This window comes from Xyrauchen texanus, chromosome 7 (assembly GCF_025860055.1).
Source record: "Xyrauchen texanus isolate HMW12.3.18 chromosome 7, RBS_HiC_50CHRs, whole genome shotgun sequence".
In the NCBI taxonomy this organism is placed as follows: Eukaryota; Metazoa; Chordata; class Actinopteri; order Cypriniformes; family Catostomidae; genus Xyrauchen; species Xyrauchen texanus.
In genome coordinates, this window is record NC_068282.1 from 30,225,900 (window position 1) to 30,246,557 (window position 20,658).

General features: G+C 35.3%; 1 protein-coding gene across 1 annotated transcript in view; it reads right to left on the minus strand.

Annotated features, from left to right (window-relative positions):
* Positions 1-2,644: 2,644 nt before the first annotated feature.
* The window catches only part of LOC127646503 (transforming growth factor beta receptor type 3-like), a 175,868-nt gene continuing 157,854 nt past the window's right edge, over positions 2,645-20,658 (minus strand). Inside the window, exons 14-16 of the mRNA XM_052130211.1 lie at positions 18,786-18,942; positions 11,342-11,449; positions 2,645-6,271 (exon numbers count right to left, since the gene is read on the minus strand). Coding sequence (XP_051986171.1) covers positions 6,153-6,271; positions 11,342-11,449; positions 18,786-18,942 — 384 coding nt within the window. The 3' untranslated portion in view covers positions 2,645-6,152. The remainder of the gene's footprint in view (positions 6,272-11,341; positions 11,450-18,785; positions 18,943-20,658) is intronic.

Sequence of the window (20,658 nt, forward strand, 5' to 3'; positions counted from 1 at the left end):
CAGATTTGTGTGTTTTTGAATGTTTGTTTGCGTTGGCACAGAAACATGATAGAGCAGATTCAGTACAGTATGTGGTATAATTGTATGGCTATGGATTTCAGTTCTGGAATCTCTCCAGTGTTTCCATCCATAAATAATGAGCTCCCTTTCCTTCTTTAAATATACAGCCACCCCAGAGCTCAGAGCTGCAATCAAAATAGAGTTAGCGACTCAGCTAAATTAAATGCTTTTTATTGATACTGACAGGATTATTTAATGCTATATATTTAAACTCTCATGTGGCAAAATGGGCAGCTGTAAGGGTGGGGCAATAATGAGACCATACATTACATCTGTGCAACTTTCAGCCTTTGGAAAAGACTATAGATATAGACTATAAATTTGGCTATGCCATGGATATATAGTTTCAGGTGCAGGTGTCACACCATGTTATTTGAACTAAATGATACATTTCTGTACAAGACCATAGATGCAGCTAAGAACCTAAAGTCTGACTCGCAGAGTCTCTGACAACACTTATATAATGCTTATATATGTCAAATGTATTACGTATCAGTTGTAAGGAACCCCTTTAGTTAAGAAACCCTTTAGTTAAAATTATAAGTTTCTTGGGGTTTTCTTCCAACCGACTGCTGCTACACTATCAATATGATCACACAGGAAATTAACATGTTGCTGCCAAAAGTTCATGTAACCTGAAATCAACTCCATTCAGCTGAATCACTTACAAGAACCATCTCCCATCAGACATTTTCCATTAGGTATTGTAGCCTGTATATCTCCAAATGGAGACAGAAACTCCAAAAGAGGGCGGGAAAACTCCAGAAAGGGGCAAGGATGCTCCAAAATGGGGTTTCGGCCCAATCCAAAACAGGGCTGCACTTCCACCCACGGATGGGGTTAGGGGATCTGTATGTCTTTGATGGAGCTCAGCCAGCAGCTACACCCTTCTTGACATGTTTGCATCAGTTCAAGCAAAAATAAATTTCCTTCTAGCACTACTGATAGGTTTGCATTTTCTCTATAAAATTTTATTTTATGTTTATGTTTAGGTTTAGGGTTGGGGATTGGGTTAGGTGATAGAGTTAGAATGACTGTATTACATAATTTCCAACAAAAAAGTTTTTTTAAAAAACTGGAGCTAACTTACATTCATCAACACTTCAAGCTTAGCCACTAGGGGGCATTGATTCACATGTTGATAAGCACAGGCAGATTTCAGCAGCAAAAAGTTCAGCCTACTGTAGCCGAATAACAGAACATGGATAACAAATTATTTTAATTTAAACAATTTTTAACTGTAGATATCATGTCATACCATACTGTATATTTTTTAGGGGTCAGATTCTTGCTTCTGGGACTGAAATATCCTGGGTTGAGATCTTGGACAAGCCGCTTCATTGTGTATTTATATGTATATTTGAAATTTCCCACTTTATATAAAGTCCCTCACATGATTTATTTCAAGTATTTCAAAGGTGATGATCAACTTATTCAAACATTTTCTTCAGAAACATTGTCTAAGCTCTAAATAAACTCTGATGACTTGCATTGAGTCATTGTTGTTTAAGACATAAAACCTGTTCCATATCAGTTTCAGTTTATTTATTTATTTTTGTGGCAATTGCAGAATTAAGCTTTTGTGATTTGGTCTTCTTCATATCAGTTTAAAACTGAAAAAAAAAAAAGATATATATATATATATCTGGAAAGGTGTATAAACAGTATGACAAATTACATTACAGAAAATAACGTTTATGGAAATGTTTAATAAATCTGTTGTAGGAGACCTCAAGTAGACTAAAAGTCTGGGCTCTTGCTGAGATGATGTCATATATCCATTGGCCAATTCACACTCTGATCATGGGGGCAGTTTAAAGATGATGTCACTGCAGTCACTTTCCATCTCTCTCTCTCTCTCTGGATTTTTATTTATTATTTTATTTGTCTTTATTTCCATTTGGATGTATTTACATTCATTACACTTGGTTTGTAGTTATACTGGACTCTGTGGCAGTCCAGTCAAATAAGGTGCAAAGAATAATACCATCTAAGAGCTAACAGTCATTATGTATGTACAGTATGTCCATTCCCATATGCTCATCATCGTCAGATGGTCCACATCATGTAATGAACTCATGACTGAAGAGTTTGATGACAACACAGCCTTAACATTGGACAACAATGTTTTAAATAGAAACTCTGCATTTTAACAGTATACAGAATGTATTGGTAACACTTAACAATAAGTTTCAATTTATTGTCATTAGTTAACATGAACTAACAATGAACAATACTTTTACAGCATTTACAAATTTTGGTTAATTTTAGTTTCAACATATACTAAGACATTTTTTAAATCAAAAGTTATATTAAGTAACTTTAGTTAATGAACTATGAACTGACATGAACTAACACTGAACAATTGTATTTTCAATAACTAACATAAACCAAGATTAATAAATGCTGTAAAAAATATATTGTTCATTGTTTATTTATGATACCTAATGAATAAACTAATGTTAACGAATGGTACCTTACGGTAAAGAGTTACTGTATACATATAACAGTTGAATCACTTTATCGATAGATGATAAATGGGGCCCTGTGCATACTTTTAAATTACCACACAAAAAAATGCCCAAAAGATTACAAGAATTTATTTGGTATATACAAAGCATACATATAGCATGCATATTTACAGCATGTTGTATTTACAAACAACAAAATATTTCATATACCATTGAAAAAACCCTCAGAAATAGTGTTTAGTTTCAGAGCTAGACAGCCTGAAATTGTGAATAAGTCTAGATCTGATTGGTTCACATTTACATCTTTCAGTTTTTCCTCTTCTGTCATAGAGAGGAGTGAAATGTCAAATCTAGCAGAAAACATTTTATGTGATACATCTGATGTAACATCAAGTTTTATGTACAGTAAAAGTAAAATATTCTTGATGACATAACAATGAAGCTTTATGCAAACACAGACACATACAAATGAGGTAGATAACAGGATCTGAACATTTTTTAAATCATCAGAGATTACTGAAAGATAACAAACATTTACAAACAGAAAGACAAAACTGCACCATCAATTTCACCATTTAACATACAGGAAAACTGCTGTGTGTCAACAATAGCAGTATAAATGTAAGTTTGAAGTTTAAGTATGAATGCAAGCAAGAGTTTACAAATAGAGTTTATCTCCAGATAGAGTGTTTAATGGAATGAGAAAGGCCTTTCAACTTATTTGTTCTAGATAAAAAAACAATAATATCTGTGTTACATCTACAACCATTTAATGACTATTGATTATCACACATCAGAGTTTCAAACTCTCCGTAACACATGGCAGCATTGTTTTAAATATTCCCAGGTGAAACAATAACCGTTTTACAAGACTATGCATTATACTCATTAATTTAAACCCACAAACATGGACACACACAGAGTTTACAGTATACTCATTCACACAGACATGTCAACAATGAAGAGCTTAAGAGAGATAAAACATTTGCATCATCAAAATATATTTTGCATTTCAAATAATATAGTGTTCTCATATAAAAGATAGTTGAAAAAATATATAATATCTGTAATAAAATATCTTATTGTCTATGATTTTGTAAGATAATATCACTTCAACTATGGACTATGCTTAGATTTAGAGAAAACACGTAAAAGTTTATAGAAATATGCCCACAAAAATTCACAGTATGCAGACAGAATTATAGGGTGGCTCTATGTATATATCTCTGGAAAAATATAATTTTATACACAAATAAATGTATAAATTCTTACTCTCTTTCCTCTTACAGGAGACACTTATACAAGTTACAAATATAACAAGAAATTAAGATTTGAAATAAAGTACATTCTATAGGTACAGTTTGCAGCAAACAAACACAACAAGCAGACTTGGGAGATTTTCACATCAGAGGATATACACAATACACTGTGCCTAAAGCAAAGCAAAAACCACCAGTTCCCTTCTTGCCTCATTTTTATCTCTGAAAGAAACAATGCATATACACAAAGTCAAGGCACTTTAAATGTTATGAAATTTATGTAAATGTTTGATGGTGGGGTTATTCTGCTTACCATTCATACATTTACTAGCACTTTTAAAGTGTATGCCTAAACATGTTTCATACAAAATTCCAAAATGTTAACCATATACACAGTAGAAATTTTTGAAGAAATTTTGATTTTCTGTTACCTTTGGTGGTAGGTTAGTACCTACATATATTTACAAGGGGGGTTACTGTAACACTAAAAGACATGGAAATAAATGCCCATTCTTTGGCTTTAGATCATATACATATTTTTTGAATGGGCCTATAGATTCAGACTGTTAGCATTTTGAACAAATAATAACTTTAATTCCATAATTTCACACTGACAATGTATAATGTCCAAACATAACTGGAAGTTATAGAATAAGTCTGCTGTTTGCTGAAAAATCACACATTTTATACTAATGTTAACAATAATGCCCAGCATGTAAAAGTCACATTCAATAAAATCTATAAATGTCCATTTTTTTATTAACAAAATGCCTCTCATTACAATTATCTGAAACTTTAAGGTTATTGAAACTCTAATAGTGGCTTATGATTTCTGGGTCCAAACTGGGGTGGAAAAGTGTTAACATTATATTCTGAAATAACTAACTATAACTAGAATTTTATTTTCTTGTTGCTTTTAAATATCTTTTCTGAAAGAGACCCCATAAATGTACACCAGCCAATTAATGTGCATGTGTAAACCCATGCATATTAAATGTATAATTTTAACATTATCTTATAAATGTGTATAAACATTTTATAAATATTTAATATTAGTTCAATATTTTGTATGGTCGTATTTCTACTTTAAATTAGGGCTGAAACGATTAGTCAACATTATCGGCAACATCAACAATAAAAAATTGTTAACAAAAAAAATGTAATTGTCAAATAGTTGTCTGATCTTATTTAACGTAACATGAGATCAGATATGAAAATAATGATGGCGCACGAGAGCAGCACTGCAGCTCGCACCTGACTGAGGAGAGGAAGAAGACACAGACAATCCAGATGCACTCCAAACTTTCCAAACAGCTTCAGGTGATGTAGATCGCCAAGTATGAGGAAATTATAAAAAATAACTAAATACAGAAGTGCTCCCATTGTGTCATTATGTCAGAGCATCTTTAGAGGAAACACCTCACCATTATATCTTTAATGCATCCTTTATTAAAGTTCAAATAATAAGGAAGCAGGTCATGTAAATAACTACAAACTCCAAAACTGGCATATCTCTGTATGGTCAGTGCCATTTCTAGAGTCGCATGAAGTGACCCGATCTAAAGAGGAGATTAAAACTGCATTTCTAATACTCATTAGATTAGTCGATTATCAAAATAATAATTCATTGCAGCCCTAATTTAAATCTCTATATATTTTATACAATATTCACAGAAATATACATTATTTTACAATGTCTAAAACTGTCTTAATTAAAATGCCTCTTATAAGTCTTGACACAATCACTGTCAGTCAGAGATTTATAGTATACAGAATAATATACTGTATACTATAATATAGAAGAAAAAAAGTATAATTGATTAACAACTGTAACTGACCTGTGATGAAATGTAATATGCCTATTTTTTAAATTGGTGTCTCTTATATCTTTGTAGCTCTGATATGTGGATGCTTGAGATGGTAAGGCACTGATCTTTGTTTATGTGCAGAGATAGGTCCTTGCAAAACCACACTCAGTACCAGAATTATTATAGATCTGTTGTTCCTGTAGATGGCCTCTAGGCCTTAATGACTGAAGAAAATAGCCTTTGCTATGTACATACTGATCTCAACCATATGAGGTCAAAACAACACTCTCTTGAAACCTGACAGGTATTTCTATTTTGTATTTCTATTTTGTATTTTTAACTCCCCTAAGCCCAAAATTTAAAAGGTTTAAAAGCTTTAGGTTGTGTTTTTCAAAATTGTGCAATAATTATATTAATTGTCAAATAAAGAAACAAATAATGGTCTGGTGTTCTCTCTGTGCCATGGTATGCTACTAAATCGCACAATTGTACAAAGATAAATAGCAACAGAAGCAGCAGTTGTCTCTTAGCTGTGTCCAGCTGGGATCTAGACTCTATGCGTTACTGCTGCTTGAACATGGTGTGCTCTGTGTGCTGTCGATGCTCTGAGCCGCACTGCTGTTCTCAGACACCGACTGGGACTTTGGCACCTGCTGCTTCGCTGCTATGTCACCTGAAAAGGGAGATTCATGGAGAGGAAGGTAAGGCTTTTAGCATGCTTGAGGAATACATGGTGTTCATTAAATCTACAAAATTCACAATGATTTATGCCAAGTGTGATTGTCTACGATGGCAGAAGCTGTCAGCCCTGAGGATAAAAGCCACAAAAAGCTTCCTTGGTCTGAGTCTCTAAACAGGTCACAGCTTCTGAAAAGAAAGTAAGTAATTTTTGATTTCACCTATAAGTGTGGCACTATCAAAAAAGAAGCAGCAACATTGTTTGGTGGAATTGGGTTTGGAGAGCCTAGTGGTGTAGAATCTACATGCTTTCAGCTTTGCGCAGAGTGGCAAGTGAGAATGCACAGTTTTTATCTGTGTATAGATTGCCTGGCTGAGTTTGAAGAGATTTTAATCAAATTCCTTTTGCTTTACATACTTGGCATTTCACTACTACATCAATAATAACAAACACTACTCTTCAACTCTACAGACCATATAGACATCTAAAAAACAGACTCAGTCTGTATAAACTTTACCATTGTTTAGATTGTGTGTGAGTATTGTCCAATCACTTTGATTGTGTTTAGAACATTGTTCTTTTGTGTTTATGTACACTGGCGGCCAAACATTTGGAATAATATATACATTTTGCTGTTTCAGAAGGAAATATGTGCTTTAATTCACCAAAATGGCATTCAACTGATCACAAAGTATATTCAGGACATTACTGATGTAAAAAAAAACAGCACAATCACTATTTGAAAAAAGTAATTTTTGTTCAAATCTAGACAGCCCCCATTTCCAGCAGCCATCACTCCAACAACTTATTATTGAGCAATCATGATAAATTGCTCATTTGGAACTAGAAAATCACTTGCCATTATATCAAACACAGTTGAAAGCTATTTGGTTCGTTAAATGAAGCTTAACATTGTCTTTATGTTTGTTTTAGAGTTACCACAGTATGCAATAGACTGGAATGTCTTAAGGTCAATATTAGCTTAATAAAAAGAAACAGCTATCTCTAGAAACTCACCAGTCAATCACTGTTTGAGGCATGAAGGCTATACAATGATAAGATTTCATACAAAAGTGTATACTACAGTCTTTAAAGAAAAAGGACAACTGGCTCTAACAAGGACAGAAAGAGATATGGAAGGCTCAGATACAACTAAACAAGAGGATAAGTACATCAGAGTCTCTAGTTTGAGAAATAGACGCCTCACATGTCTTCAGCTGACAGCTTCATTGACTGAACACCAGTTTCAACAGTAAAGAGAAGACTCAGGGGTGAAGGCCTTATGGGAAGAATTGCAAAGAAAAAGCCACTTGTGAAACAGAAAATAAAAAAGAAAAGGTTAGAGTGGGGAAAGAAACGCATACATTGGACAACAGATAATTGGAAAAGAGTGTTATGGATCTTAACCCCATTGAGCTTGTATGGGATCAGCTAGAGTGTGAGGTGCGTGAGAAGTGCCCAACAAGACATGGCATGTGCTACAGGAAGCGTGGGGTGAAATGTCACCTGAGTATCTGGACAAACTGACAGCTAGAATGCCAAGGATCTGCAAAGCTATCATTGCTGCATGTGGAGAATTATTTTATGAGAACTCTTTATAGTAGTTTGAGAAGTTCAGAATTTTTCATGTTATAAATGTCCTGACTATACATTGTGATCAGTTTAATGCCACTTTCGTTAATAAAGTACCAATTATTTTCCATAAGTGCAAAATCTGTACATTATTCAAAAAATTTGGCCACCAGTGTATGTGCGTGCTTCGCTGCCTGATTCCCTGTTTCAGGCCCCTCTGCTGCAAATATGTGCCAGATATGTGGTGCCAAGAGCTCGAGCTAAAAACAGCCTATTTCCTCATCCAGCACTGTGTACTGAACTCTCAATCTGCCTCCGTACACCTCTCCTAAACAAATCATCCAGCAAACTTGCACGGCTCACACATTAACAACATATGTTGACAATATATTTGATGAAACATTCAGAGAGCATTTTGGAAAATGACTTATTTGTATGTGTGTGCTTAAGTGACAGAGAGTGTGTTTGATGGCAGTTTCTTGAACTAATTTCAGTATGTACTCCCACTCTGGGTCTGGGGCAATGTCCTTAAGTGTGATCTATCACAGGGAGGGCGACAGGATTATAGGAGCTCTTTCCTAAAAGACCCCAACCCCCATTTTCCACACACAGCTTTTCCTAAAAAATATGAATCTATATTATATGGAATGATTATGTACTTACCATCATACCCTCTTTATAAGCATTTTTCATTACCTAATTTAGTTTGAAACACTTAAGAATGTGCATTCAGTGTGCACAGAAAGAGTGTTTCTAGACAGGGTATGATTTGTTTTAGCTGCTTTCAGATATACTATTATTTACAAAGCTATATTTTACTCTACTACACATTACTGTACTGTTTTGCTCTGTTATATACTATACAATGCTAAAGTACACTAAACTATGCTATACACTGGGTTCATTGTGTATAACACAATGAAAAAAAACAGTTATCAAAGAGTGCTTCTTTCAAATTGAGATAAACAAATATCCCCATTGGCCCCCATTAAGAATTGTACATCAAAACCATGTATGTTCCACCCTTATGTTTTGAAGAGCATCAACTAATTTAAATCAGATGTCCAGCTGTCACTTGAAGCTAGAGACGGTTTGCTATTTATTACACCACCACCAAGGTAAAGTATTTCCTCTTGTTCTTTGAAAACAGTGCTAAAATATGTACAACTATGAAAGTCCAAAAGCATAGCTTTGTTTAAATAACTCTGGTTAAAGTGTAGTGAAGAGATTGCCTACATTGCGCTGGCTATGTGATTTCCTTGACAACCAAAGCCATTCATGCACACATTGTGTCAGATGGCTTTAAAAAGTAGACTATATCAGTCATATATGGTTGCCAGATTTCCATCTTCGTGAAACCACGAGTAAAAGCTAATTCTGAATTTATGCACTGGGCACGGAAAACGCATTTCGAAACTGAACTGTCCACTCGAAGTCATAAAAACTGATTTCGATCTAAATAATAAGTGAAAGCTTAGAATATATACAAAAATTAATTCTCTAGCAATCGACAACCTGCCACTGAGTTCTGGGAACATGAACAGTCATACTCGATTCTGTAACTGAACATCAGAACCCATGGGAACCCATGATAAGAAAAGAGTGTTTGTCAATGTTCGCTAACATAAATACTTGTAAGTCTAATAAAAGATGTGTAGTGTTAGAATTCTATTTGTGGTGCTAAAAGTGACTAAATATGTTATTTCCTATTCATTTTGTAAGATTGTTTATTAGACTAATAGCTTTTCCATGCTCTTGAAAAATGAATTGCCATTAGACACCAATTAGACAGTGATGATATATTTCTTTACTATAAACTATAGTACACCATTCTGCACTATACTATACTATATATTATTATATTACTATACATATATATTATTGTAATTTTCTGCTTTGTTCTGTACTATACTATGCTACAGTATAGTATACTATACTATACTTCACTACACTACACTATATGAATCTAAATGCCCACCACTACAAGTGGAGTGATACAAATAAGGAAGTGTCAAAGTGCTGTTTTACTAAATATCAGAACTGTTGAAACAAAAGCTTGGCAAATCAGACTTGAGGACCAGAACACAACACTGTACTATACTATACTACTGTACTGTATACAAGGGTAACAGAGAGGATTTTGGCTTAGAGAGAAGAGCACCACTGTTTTAACATTTGTCATCTTTTAAAGTTTTTCAAAAACGCTCTCAGTTGATATTTTAGGCTGTTCGAAAATTGAAAAGAACAGCGTTAACTTCAACATGCAAAAATGGGCTATTTCAGTAATATGATTGAATATGTTCCTATACTGTGGTTTAATAGGCCCTTTGGATTGTATGAACTAATCAGTGTCATAATGAGAAACACGTGGCTATATCAGAGCTTAGTACACTGCAGAACTACAGATTTCATAATTTGAACACACTTCACACCTGTTTCCGTGTAAATAAGAAAAGTTATGTTTTTGAAATAAAAAATACCATTGTGAGGCAGTCAGATTAAAGATTCTTCTCTGATATGTTAGTTACTCAAAAGAGTGACCCTGATCTGAGGTGCCAGCATACACAGGAAGACAAAAATAAGCTCTGTCTGTGGGGTTAACTAATCTAAGCTCTTTAGTCCCACTCAACAACAATGAGCAGGAACACAGCTGAATAACGCTATCCAAATGGAATACCTCAGGTAATATTAATACAAATTACACTGATTTAATGTGTTCAAAAAAACGCTAATAAAAGCTAAACTCCTTTTGTCACAGAATGGACATAGTCAAGATAAATATGTCCAAAAACCCATGAACAGCTCACATCCAGAAACTGAAATCTTTTGTCCTCAGTCTACACACTGTTACTGATCTGCCTACACATCTACAGAATCCGGAACAGGATTCGGAACAGGACTCTCTTTAAAAGTGTGCCAAAAAATGGGAGCAGGTCAATGGCACTGAGGGCAAAATACCAGGGGCGGGACAAGCGAGACTGCAATAGAACGGAAACGGGGACTAAGACACAGCATGTGCTTCCTCTGAAGGGTCACAGTGGTCATCGTCCTGGCAACAACAGGCTGATATAAGGAGGGGTACTGGGTGAATCTTGGCACTCAACAAGAGGACTGTATAATGTATTTTTCTGTAAGGCCTGGCGAGACCCCCACAGTGGACAGGGGGAATTCCAGTGCCTTTCGGGCTACTGTACCCAAAACACAGTGGACCATCCAGCAGCGGAAAAGACAGATGCGCTTCTGCTGACGAACAGGATATATTTACAACCTGAGAGCCAATATGTTATTCTTAACACCCTGTTACTGGCAAGTCCTTCTGATGATCAAAAATGAGCATGCATGCTTTCTTAATTTGACAATTTGGTAAATTACATGATGCATATCTCTCTCTGTACTAATTAGTGTGAGGTATGGAGTGAGAAGGTCAGATGAGTTCAAGGGTCTGTGGGTTTTCTGATGTGGATTTGCAGAGGCTTATGGATGTTTTCTCACCAGTATGTGAATAGATAAACCATAGAGCTCCAGTCAGCAGGGCTCCGATCAAAAAGGCTGCAAAAGCGATGCCAACCACAGTGGGTGTGTCCAAGAAATATATGATGCCTGCAAGAAAGAAGTCAATAAATACATTACATTATGTCATTCTTTTTACTTAGAATACTGTGCATGCATAAGTTCATGATGTTACGTGTATGGTCCAAGTGTTTGGTGGTCATGTATAAGGGGTTGTACTAACTTCTCAAATACTCGGTTAGCTAGTCGTCGTGTTGGATCTGTGTTAACAAGTCGTGGATCACATTACTTAAAGGAATAACTCATCCAGAAATGAATTTTGTTTATTAATTGTATCATATTTTAATCCAGTTTGTAGACAATGCCTCAAATTTAACGCTTGATAAAGCACCTAAAAGTGTTATAAAAGTAGTCCATGCATCATATTCCAAAACTTCTGAAGGCATATGATCACTTTATATCTATATATCCGACACTAATGCTTCATTTTCTGTTATAGCATAATTTTCTGTTAGATGCTTTGAAACTGTGTGTGTTGGGCAAAGCGTTATACAAATAAAAATTACTTGACTTGGCTTTGAATGATGACCATATCATATTTGAAGTTGTTTTTTTACTCTCATATCACACCAAATATCTGCTAAACTATGTAAACAGCACTGAATACAATATGGCAGCAATGACGATGAAATAGAACCTCATTGTTTCTTGCGGAGAGCATAACGTCACAATGGCATGTCACAACCTCATCGCTTCGATAATAATTCAATGTTAATAAGTTGCCACTTTATTAGATTTAGAGCTGTTTAAAAAGAAAGTCTTATGGGTTTGGAATAACATGAGGGTCGTTTCATTTTTTGGGAGGGCTATTCCTTTAATGCAGCAAAGACTGATGCTGCATGCCATAAGGTCAGTTATTTATCCTGAATTGGTCATGACATGCCTTTTTATTATTTTAATATGATTAAAATAAAGTGAGGTTCACTTATAATATTAGTAACACATTTTGCCATATATTTGCAAAACATTAACTTTCCACCCTATCTTTGACCCTACTGTAAGTCAGAAACGTTCGGTTTTGGCACTGGTTCTTCTTTAACCTAGTGCGACACCACACCGCGTCCACATGCGTGGATGTTCTATTTTGACTTCGCTATAAGCAACACATAATTTAAATGAATAAAAACCAACTGAATACTGTTCACAAGACTCAAGGCTGTCGTTTAAGACATGGAACAATGTAATCAGTATATACAGTACATAGATTCAGAATTTTATATTGAATTTTAAATGGTTGGCAGTGATTGGATTATGCTGGCCATTACTTTGAATAAGAATTATTTATTTAGCTGTAAATCAGCTGTAATGTCTGTAACATCTCAAAAACACAAAGAACCAAGACAATTTGATGAAAACAAATCTAGAATTTCTATAGATTGGTGTCATTTAAAAATTTAACAATGTAGTCTCACTGTCCACATATGTGGAAATCAATTTTTAGGAAAAATATTTGCTCTAGAAATTATTATTAATATTATTATTATTATTATTATTATGCTTGTTTATAAGGTGCTACTAGTTACAAATCAAAAAGGGAAATGGAAAATGCACATAGCAGTGACGCGGGGGTCTCAGGAGGTTAAGACTTGACAGTAAACGGCCACTGTTATGACTGACACTCTACTCTTGACTGACCTACTCTTTTCTTGCCATCTCACTGCTCACCACTACTGGGCAGACTACGGAAGTGATAAGGTAATGTAGGCACTGATGTGTTGCTGTGGAGGTGGTCAGATGCAATTATCTACCATTTGTAGATGTGACATCTACAAATGCTATTTTTGCCGAGAGGAGGAAGTTTTGAATTCTGAAACTTACAGTAAGTTTTTATAGTACAATGAGCAATTATATTTCAAAAGATCGAAGGAAAATTTGATTCCTCATGTCATGAAACCTTTAAGTAAAAAATAAAGTAATTTAACCCGTATAATGTATAAAGTAAGAGTATTTGTCCAATATAGCCTATTTGGTGGCATCTAAGAGAAAGACAAGCCTCTGACCTTCTCCTTCAAACCTGGGCCAAAAACTGAATGACTTTCAGAGCTCTAATTAGCTCTAATGATTACTGATCACACAGCACAATAGACCCTGTGTGGCTGTAGTTTAATAATCTGTCTGGTTCATTGCCAAATCCGAGGCACCACAGAGGCTATTCTCAGAGGGAGCACCTTCAGATACTCACTCTCCTTGACAGACTGATAACAGACTATAAATGGAGTGCTCTGTAAAAACAAGAGCGAGCACTATATGACATCTCCCATCACACCCTTTTACCTTTACCCCAAATCACCATCAAAAATATGTGCAGTCCAGCTCATAATGTGGAAAATATAAAGCTAGCCATTAGCACACTTGTCCACGATGTGTTCTTGAGGCCTGGGCAAATGGTTGAGAGACAGAGAGTAAAGATATAGAACATTGACTTTGTAACTGATGCCAAGAGAACATAAATGCATACAGCTTTACACTAAAGCAAGGCAGATAATTATTAATAAAACAAAATCCCAGAATGTATTTATGGCTTACAAGAGGAAAGGATACAGAAAAGAGAACAAAAGTTTGTATGTTTAGTAGATTCCTGGGAGAAGCTATGTCAGCTCAACGCTCAGAGCCAGGCATGTGGTTTGCTCGGCTGTGCCATACGTTTGGCACACAGCTCTAAACTGCACTACTCCACCCACAACCCCTTTTAAAGTATCTCAGAGGGAAGCAAATGAATTAGCCCTAATGACTTGGACAACATTTCTATGGAGTCACCACCACCCAGGATCTCCTCCCGTGTGTCAGAACGTATTTCTGTTTTTCTGTACTTCGCCCTTTTTTGGGATAGCTGGGTTTTGTTTGGAAAGAAAACTGAATGAATAACGAGTAATGCTCTTGTGTCTTTTTTCGAACTTGGAACAAACTTCAACTCAATGATGTGTTTGCCTGCTTGGGTAGAATAAGAGCACAAAATTCAGATTCAAGAAGTAAAAATCCTACTTTTCTCTCTATAATATATAAACCTTTCAAGAAAGATCTACCTTGGGCTCTTGGGTGTTAGCTGATTGTAGGGCTATATTCTTACTGTATGTACTCTAGATATCACAAGTCAGTGTCATTAAACTTCATGAAAAAAATCATGTTTAATAGGCAAATTCTATCTGAAACACTACATTACCCTCATCGCTGAAGTGAAATGTCCACAGTAATCTGACTCAACCACTCACTCACTTAAAGCGTTGTGAATTACATAAATAAATTTCTCTTAACTCATATATTTTTTATATATTTGATTCTTTTGTAATATACTTCTGATATATTGTATTTTATACATATAGACAAGGAATGTCAATAGTTGTATATTTTATTGTTTTGCTGATTATCTTTCGTCATTTGCATTTAGGGGTTGAGTAGTTAATTTACTCATAAAAGACATTAAGTACACAGTCTTGTACTAGTATTGTCTTTTTAGTCTATTTTTAAGCACTTTTTTGCTTAAAAAGAAATGTTGTAGTGCTAAAAAAATCTCAGAGCTGGTAGGTTTTTGTTCAGTGATACAATCTCTTTTTTGTAGAATTATTTGTAAAGCTTAAGTAGAAAATAAATAGGAAAGATACTTTGGAACCAAGGCAGCTGAAAAATTAGGCGGTCACAGTTGTGTTCTATTTAAAGGGATAGTTTGCCCAAACATTTAAATTCTCTCATAATTTACTCACCCTCACCCTAATTCCATTTCTGATATGTATGACTTTCTTTCTTCTGCTGAACACAAACTAAATTTCTAGAAGAATATCCCAGCTCTGTAGGTCTATGCAATGCAAGTGAATGGTGGCCAGAACTTTATGGTGAGAAAGAGATCAATATTTAAAATTATTTATTTCCTATGAATTCTTCTCCCTGCCCAGTAGGTTTTGATATGCACAAAGAATGTGAATTGCCAAAAACAAAAGAAGAACAATGTCGAAGTGAGTTTTTTTTTGTTTTGTTTTTTTTTTTTACAAATACTTAAATATTGATCTGTTTCACACCAACACCTATCATATCACATCTGAAGATATGGATTTAATCACTGGAGGCATTTGTATTATTTGTATGATAACTTTATAAGCTTTTTGGATCTTCAAAGCTCTGGCCACCATTCCCTTGGACCAACAGAGCAGATATATTTTTCTAAAGATCTTTGTGTTCAGCAGATGAAAGAAAGTCATACACATCTGGGATGGCATGAGGGTGAGTAAATTATGAGATATTTATTTATAAACAAAATTGGGGGTGAACTATTCCTTTAAGATCGATCTTAAATGGATGGATTTTGTAACAAAGCAGGCTAGAATTTAAAGGAATTATTGTCAACATACATGTGTTGAAGACCAAAACCTAGTGAGCGGCCTTGCTGTCTGCAGCCTACATAGGCAGCTGCATTCTAGGGCAGTATCCTAACTAAAACGAAACCTCATAAGAATCTGATTTGTAATGTTCTTCACGGGGATCAACTCTGTGCATCACAAAAATAGCGGTCATCATGTGAAGCACAAGGAGACTCACATTTGATTCTAATAGAGTTTAATGTTAGCATGTTGTAAGCTAATGGAATGTTCCTCTAATAAGCATAAAAATGATATGCATAGTACACACAAATATTAGAATAACAGTCTATTTTAAATTAGCTACCTTTGAATTTGGCCAAAATTATGCATAATGAAAAAGCCTTTGTGTTATGGGTGCACCAATGGTCTTAAAATGCCCTGTCTAGATAGACTGCCCACTATATTTTGATACAGAGCTTGAGTACTTCTATGCCATGAAATTCCACTAACTGCATCCCAACTGAGTCCAACCAACACTCATCAACCTTTACTTGATTACATTAGGCCTACAATGAATTTTAATGAACAAGTAAAAAAAAAAGAGGGGATTTGAACCTCTGCTTTACACTGTATAAAGGCTGGAATTTATTGATGTTTTATGATCATAAATCTGGGTTTGAATGGCAATGTTTTGTTCTGCTGTGTTTTTCTAAAAGAATGGTACTCTCACAAACAGCCCTCTTTGATTTGTAGATCAAGCAGAAAATGTTGGGAAACTGCCCATAGCGGCACTTTTAGCCCTTTTGAGAGGCTGTTGGGGCTGCTTTTATGTCATCCCAGCATAAGAGAAGTCTTTGTGTACAAAGTGAAGCATAACGCCTGTTTTCATTACTTTTATGGCATATCTGTGTTAACCTAATCCATACCAGGGAAAATAAGCCTGGCACTGGCAGAAAATACAAGCCTGTTTATTAAAAGTTAGTCCTCATTGGATTCACACTGGATTCACATAAAATTTGGATTTGATCTGGATTCACTCGTCATATTAACCCGGTATTGTGTCATCTACTTGCTGAGGAACTGAAGTGCAATCTTTGACTTTGTTTCCATTCAGAAATCACCAAAGCCACATAAGCTACATTTGACGGGCAAATAAAATCCCAGCTAACATTTAGGAGTGGAAATTGTTTACCTTAACAATTGTGACTAATAGATACATACATTTGCTACAAGCAGCACAGCTACATTGCATTATTAAACTGGAATGATTCTCATTAGTGCTGTGAGTCAATAAAGTTGACTTACTCCAACCACACTAGGTCCAATAGTGCCAAAAGGATGCAAAGAATAGAACAAATTAGTCACGGTCAAATTAAGTAATTTGTCATGAAATCTGACTTTTAGACACCACCCTGCTATCTTCCTATATATTACACACTCAATCTACTGTATATATACCATGGTTATATAGCGCATAATGGTCCTTTTCTTTATCACTGCCAAGTCTTTCCCTTGTTCTTCTCTCTCCTTTTTTCCTGCTCCCTTAATCTCTCCCTCTCACTGTACGGGAAGAGGAGGCCTTAGAGAATGTTTAAGTGAAAACAAATGCTATCCAGCACTGGAAAGCTGGTCTTTTTCCACTGCTCTGATGCATCTATGGGCCCCTTGTCCCACATTCTAATGAACCACACACACTGTCAAACCAAACCATGCTGAATAGACAGCAATAACACACAAATGCACAAATACACACATATGCCATTCTACCACATGTTATGAAACTCCAGATGGAGTAATGCACCACAGTGCAAGACAGGACAGGAACTGTGTGGCCGGGGATCAACTATGAGTGACTGCTGCACACACAAGCATATACACAGATATACAACCTCAGACATTTACATTTTACATTTACATTTATTCATTTGGCAGATGCTTTTATCCAAAGCGACTTACAAAAGAGGAAGAACATCAGCGAATCATCTTAGGGAGACAGTGGTAAAAAAAGTGCCATATTACAAAGTTTCACTATCATCATAATAGTATACAACACAGATTTAAGTGCAACAAGAAATGTAAATATATATATATATATTTTTTTATTTATTTATTTTTTTCACAACCAGTCTCCATAATATGGACCGCTCACAGCAAAATGCCCTCTAGAAATCTGAGCCTTAATATACAGTGGCCCTTAAAAGTATTAAGACACTTTTGGACACTTAAAGGTGCTATATGTAAGATTGACAATAAGCGTTTGAAATGGGTACTGCAGTCCAAATTCAAAATATTGGAGAGTTGTCTGCCCCTCCCCAGACTCGAAGCTCATGCGGGTTGCCAGAATGTTGACATTCAAATTAGCCAACTCAGCATCCGTTTTAAAGGATTTCTGGGCTTTAAGCTGTCTCCATCTTCCAAAGTCATCTCCAATATTTATCCTTATTTTACTACGTCTCTGGTAGTTTTTTTTATGGTTTTAGACAGATGGCGAGGCTTTTTAAGTGGGGTGGAATCTTTTATCTCTGATCCAGTTCGTTTGCTGGCTTCCATGGATGCAGCATGCAGTTTTGTTTGCCTGCAAACTTGTTCAAATCTGGCAACCTGGCGGTGTCGAAATACTGTTGGTGAATGGGCAGTGGGCGGGATCACACAGGCCAAAACACAAACATAAATTCCAGCCCGGAATGGAATGGAAACTTCAAAGTAGAATATACTGGCTATAGCATTGTTATCGGAGAAGCCATTATTTCTTAGCATGTTTTCAAATTCTCTAATGACATATTATTGTCATTTTATGATTTAGTACAGTAAAAAGATTACATTTAAGTCACATTTAAATATTATGAATGTCATTGTGATGGATAACGAAATACTAAACATAGTGGTGAAACATAGCAAATATCTTTTTTAAATAATTTGCAAAACTCTGTTTTGAAATGTTCTGTTTGAAAACTGTGCTTTTGCTATCTTTATTAAAAATCAATGGCACTTGGTTTGATTTTTTGTCATAAAATGCAAAAACAACCATACATTGTCCAAGTGTCCAAATACTTTTAGTATCGGTGTGTGATCTTTACCTGGATGCCCTGGATTAGTCTCCTCAGGAACCTTAACTGTGACAGGTGTGTTGTCAGAGATGACCACCATTGGCTTGCTGAAGGTCTTGGTGTTCATCATCATATGAAGGATGTTTTCTAAACTGAGGGAAGTGCAGGCTTCATCTGGTAACATACACTACAAAGAGAAAGACAGCAATGTTAGAACAAAATCAATGTGTGATATTTGCCATATGGGCACCACAATCCTCAAAGTAAGGATTTTCTGTTCGGATATTGGGGGAAAATCTGTGGAATTCCTTAAACATGGTAAAAATGTGTTAAATGTAACAGAGTACTACTGTATTTTCTTATTAGTAGCTGAATTAGCCTAGGCTAAATTAGCCTAAATATTTAACAAATTAAAAAAGGGGATGCTAAAACTTTATGAATTACAGACGTCCAAATTCTGTGGAAATCTGTGTGGGCAAAAGAGCTTATAGTAAGACAAACAGAATAAGCCTACAATTGTGAGATGCCTGGTATTGATGTACACTGTGGTTTGACAAAAAGACAACAGATATTCTACATGCATAAATGGGCTGTTAATATTAATAGCTTACTGTTTAATCCTTTCACTTTGTGTTTCACAAGTATAAATTAGTGCACACTACAAGCTATTTAAACCAGCCCGTTTGCGCAGTCATTGCGCCTGAGCTGATCTAAGTACACTCTTTGAAGTGAGAGCACATGTAATTTCATACACAGTTTACTCTGTTTGACGTGTCACGTCTCTGATCCTCATCCAGATTTTGACTGCATTGTAAACACTCCTGACCGAACACCAAGTGACTTTCAAGGTTATGTTAGGTGAGACATAAACACAACCTTAACGTGCAATATCATGATTAGAGAGGTGGAAAATGCAGATGATTAAACATGAGTATGCCCAGAATTGAAGGAGGAAGGAAAACTTGACGAAGGACAGTGAAGGATTGAGATTTGTTTTTCTCTGTGGATGGTAACTGAAGTAACATCGCCAAGATGTATCTCTCCTTCATTCACAGAGAGTGGATTGATGCTGGCAGTCACCACAGAGCGACCAGTGCCAAGGCTATGAATTGAAAAGAAACCACGTAGGATGGAGATATAGTCACAGACTATATAAATGAATTAAAATATGTGTTCATGTTATCTATACAATAAAACAACTACTTTGAACTTATATATGTGTAGAGGTCAAAAAGTTATCTGCATTCCTAAACTCTGACTTAAGATATCTGATAACCGTGTGCAGCCTAAAATCTAATAAACATCCATATTACCGCTGATTTTGATTATGTGAATGATGCCAAGATTGATTTTGAATCTGATTGTGTGAAAGCTAATACAACTACACCTTTCATTAATCAAGAGTTCAAATTCAGACAGTTTTGGGAATGGGAACTGTGTCATTGCAGGTGGATGTACAGTATAAAAACCTTTTTAAATAATAAAAAGTTAATAAGAAAGAAATTAGTGAATAATGATGGCTAGGGTAAAGAAAATGGTATATTAGATCAGTGGATCTCAACTGGTTTTGCCTCTGGACCCAGACTTTACACCAAGCAAAATTGCTTATTATACAACAGTAAACAAAAATATGCCAAATAAAACAGGCATCAGCTTAATTTAGCTAGCCTCTACCAGATGAATTTGTGCCACAATGCCGTATAGTGGAATTGGATGCACAACCTTTCACATCAACAACATAAAACATTTTCTCCTCTCTTTTAAAATTTTTGTAATACCAAATATGCATGATTATGTGGTTAATTGCATTTAATAATTTGTATTTAGCATTGACCCTATCGGAACAGACTTGTAATATTTGGGTTGTGACCCACCAGTTGTGAAGCAATATATTAGATTATAG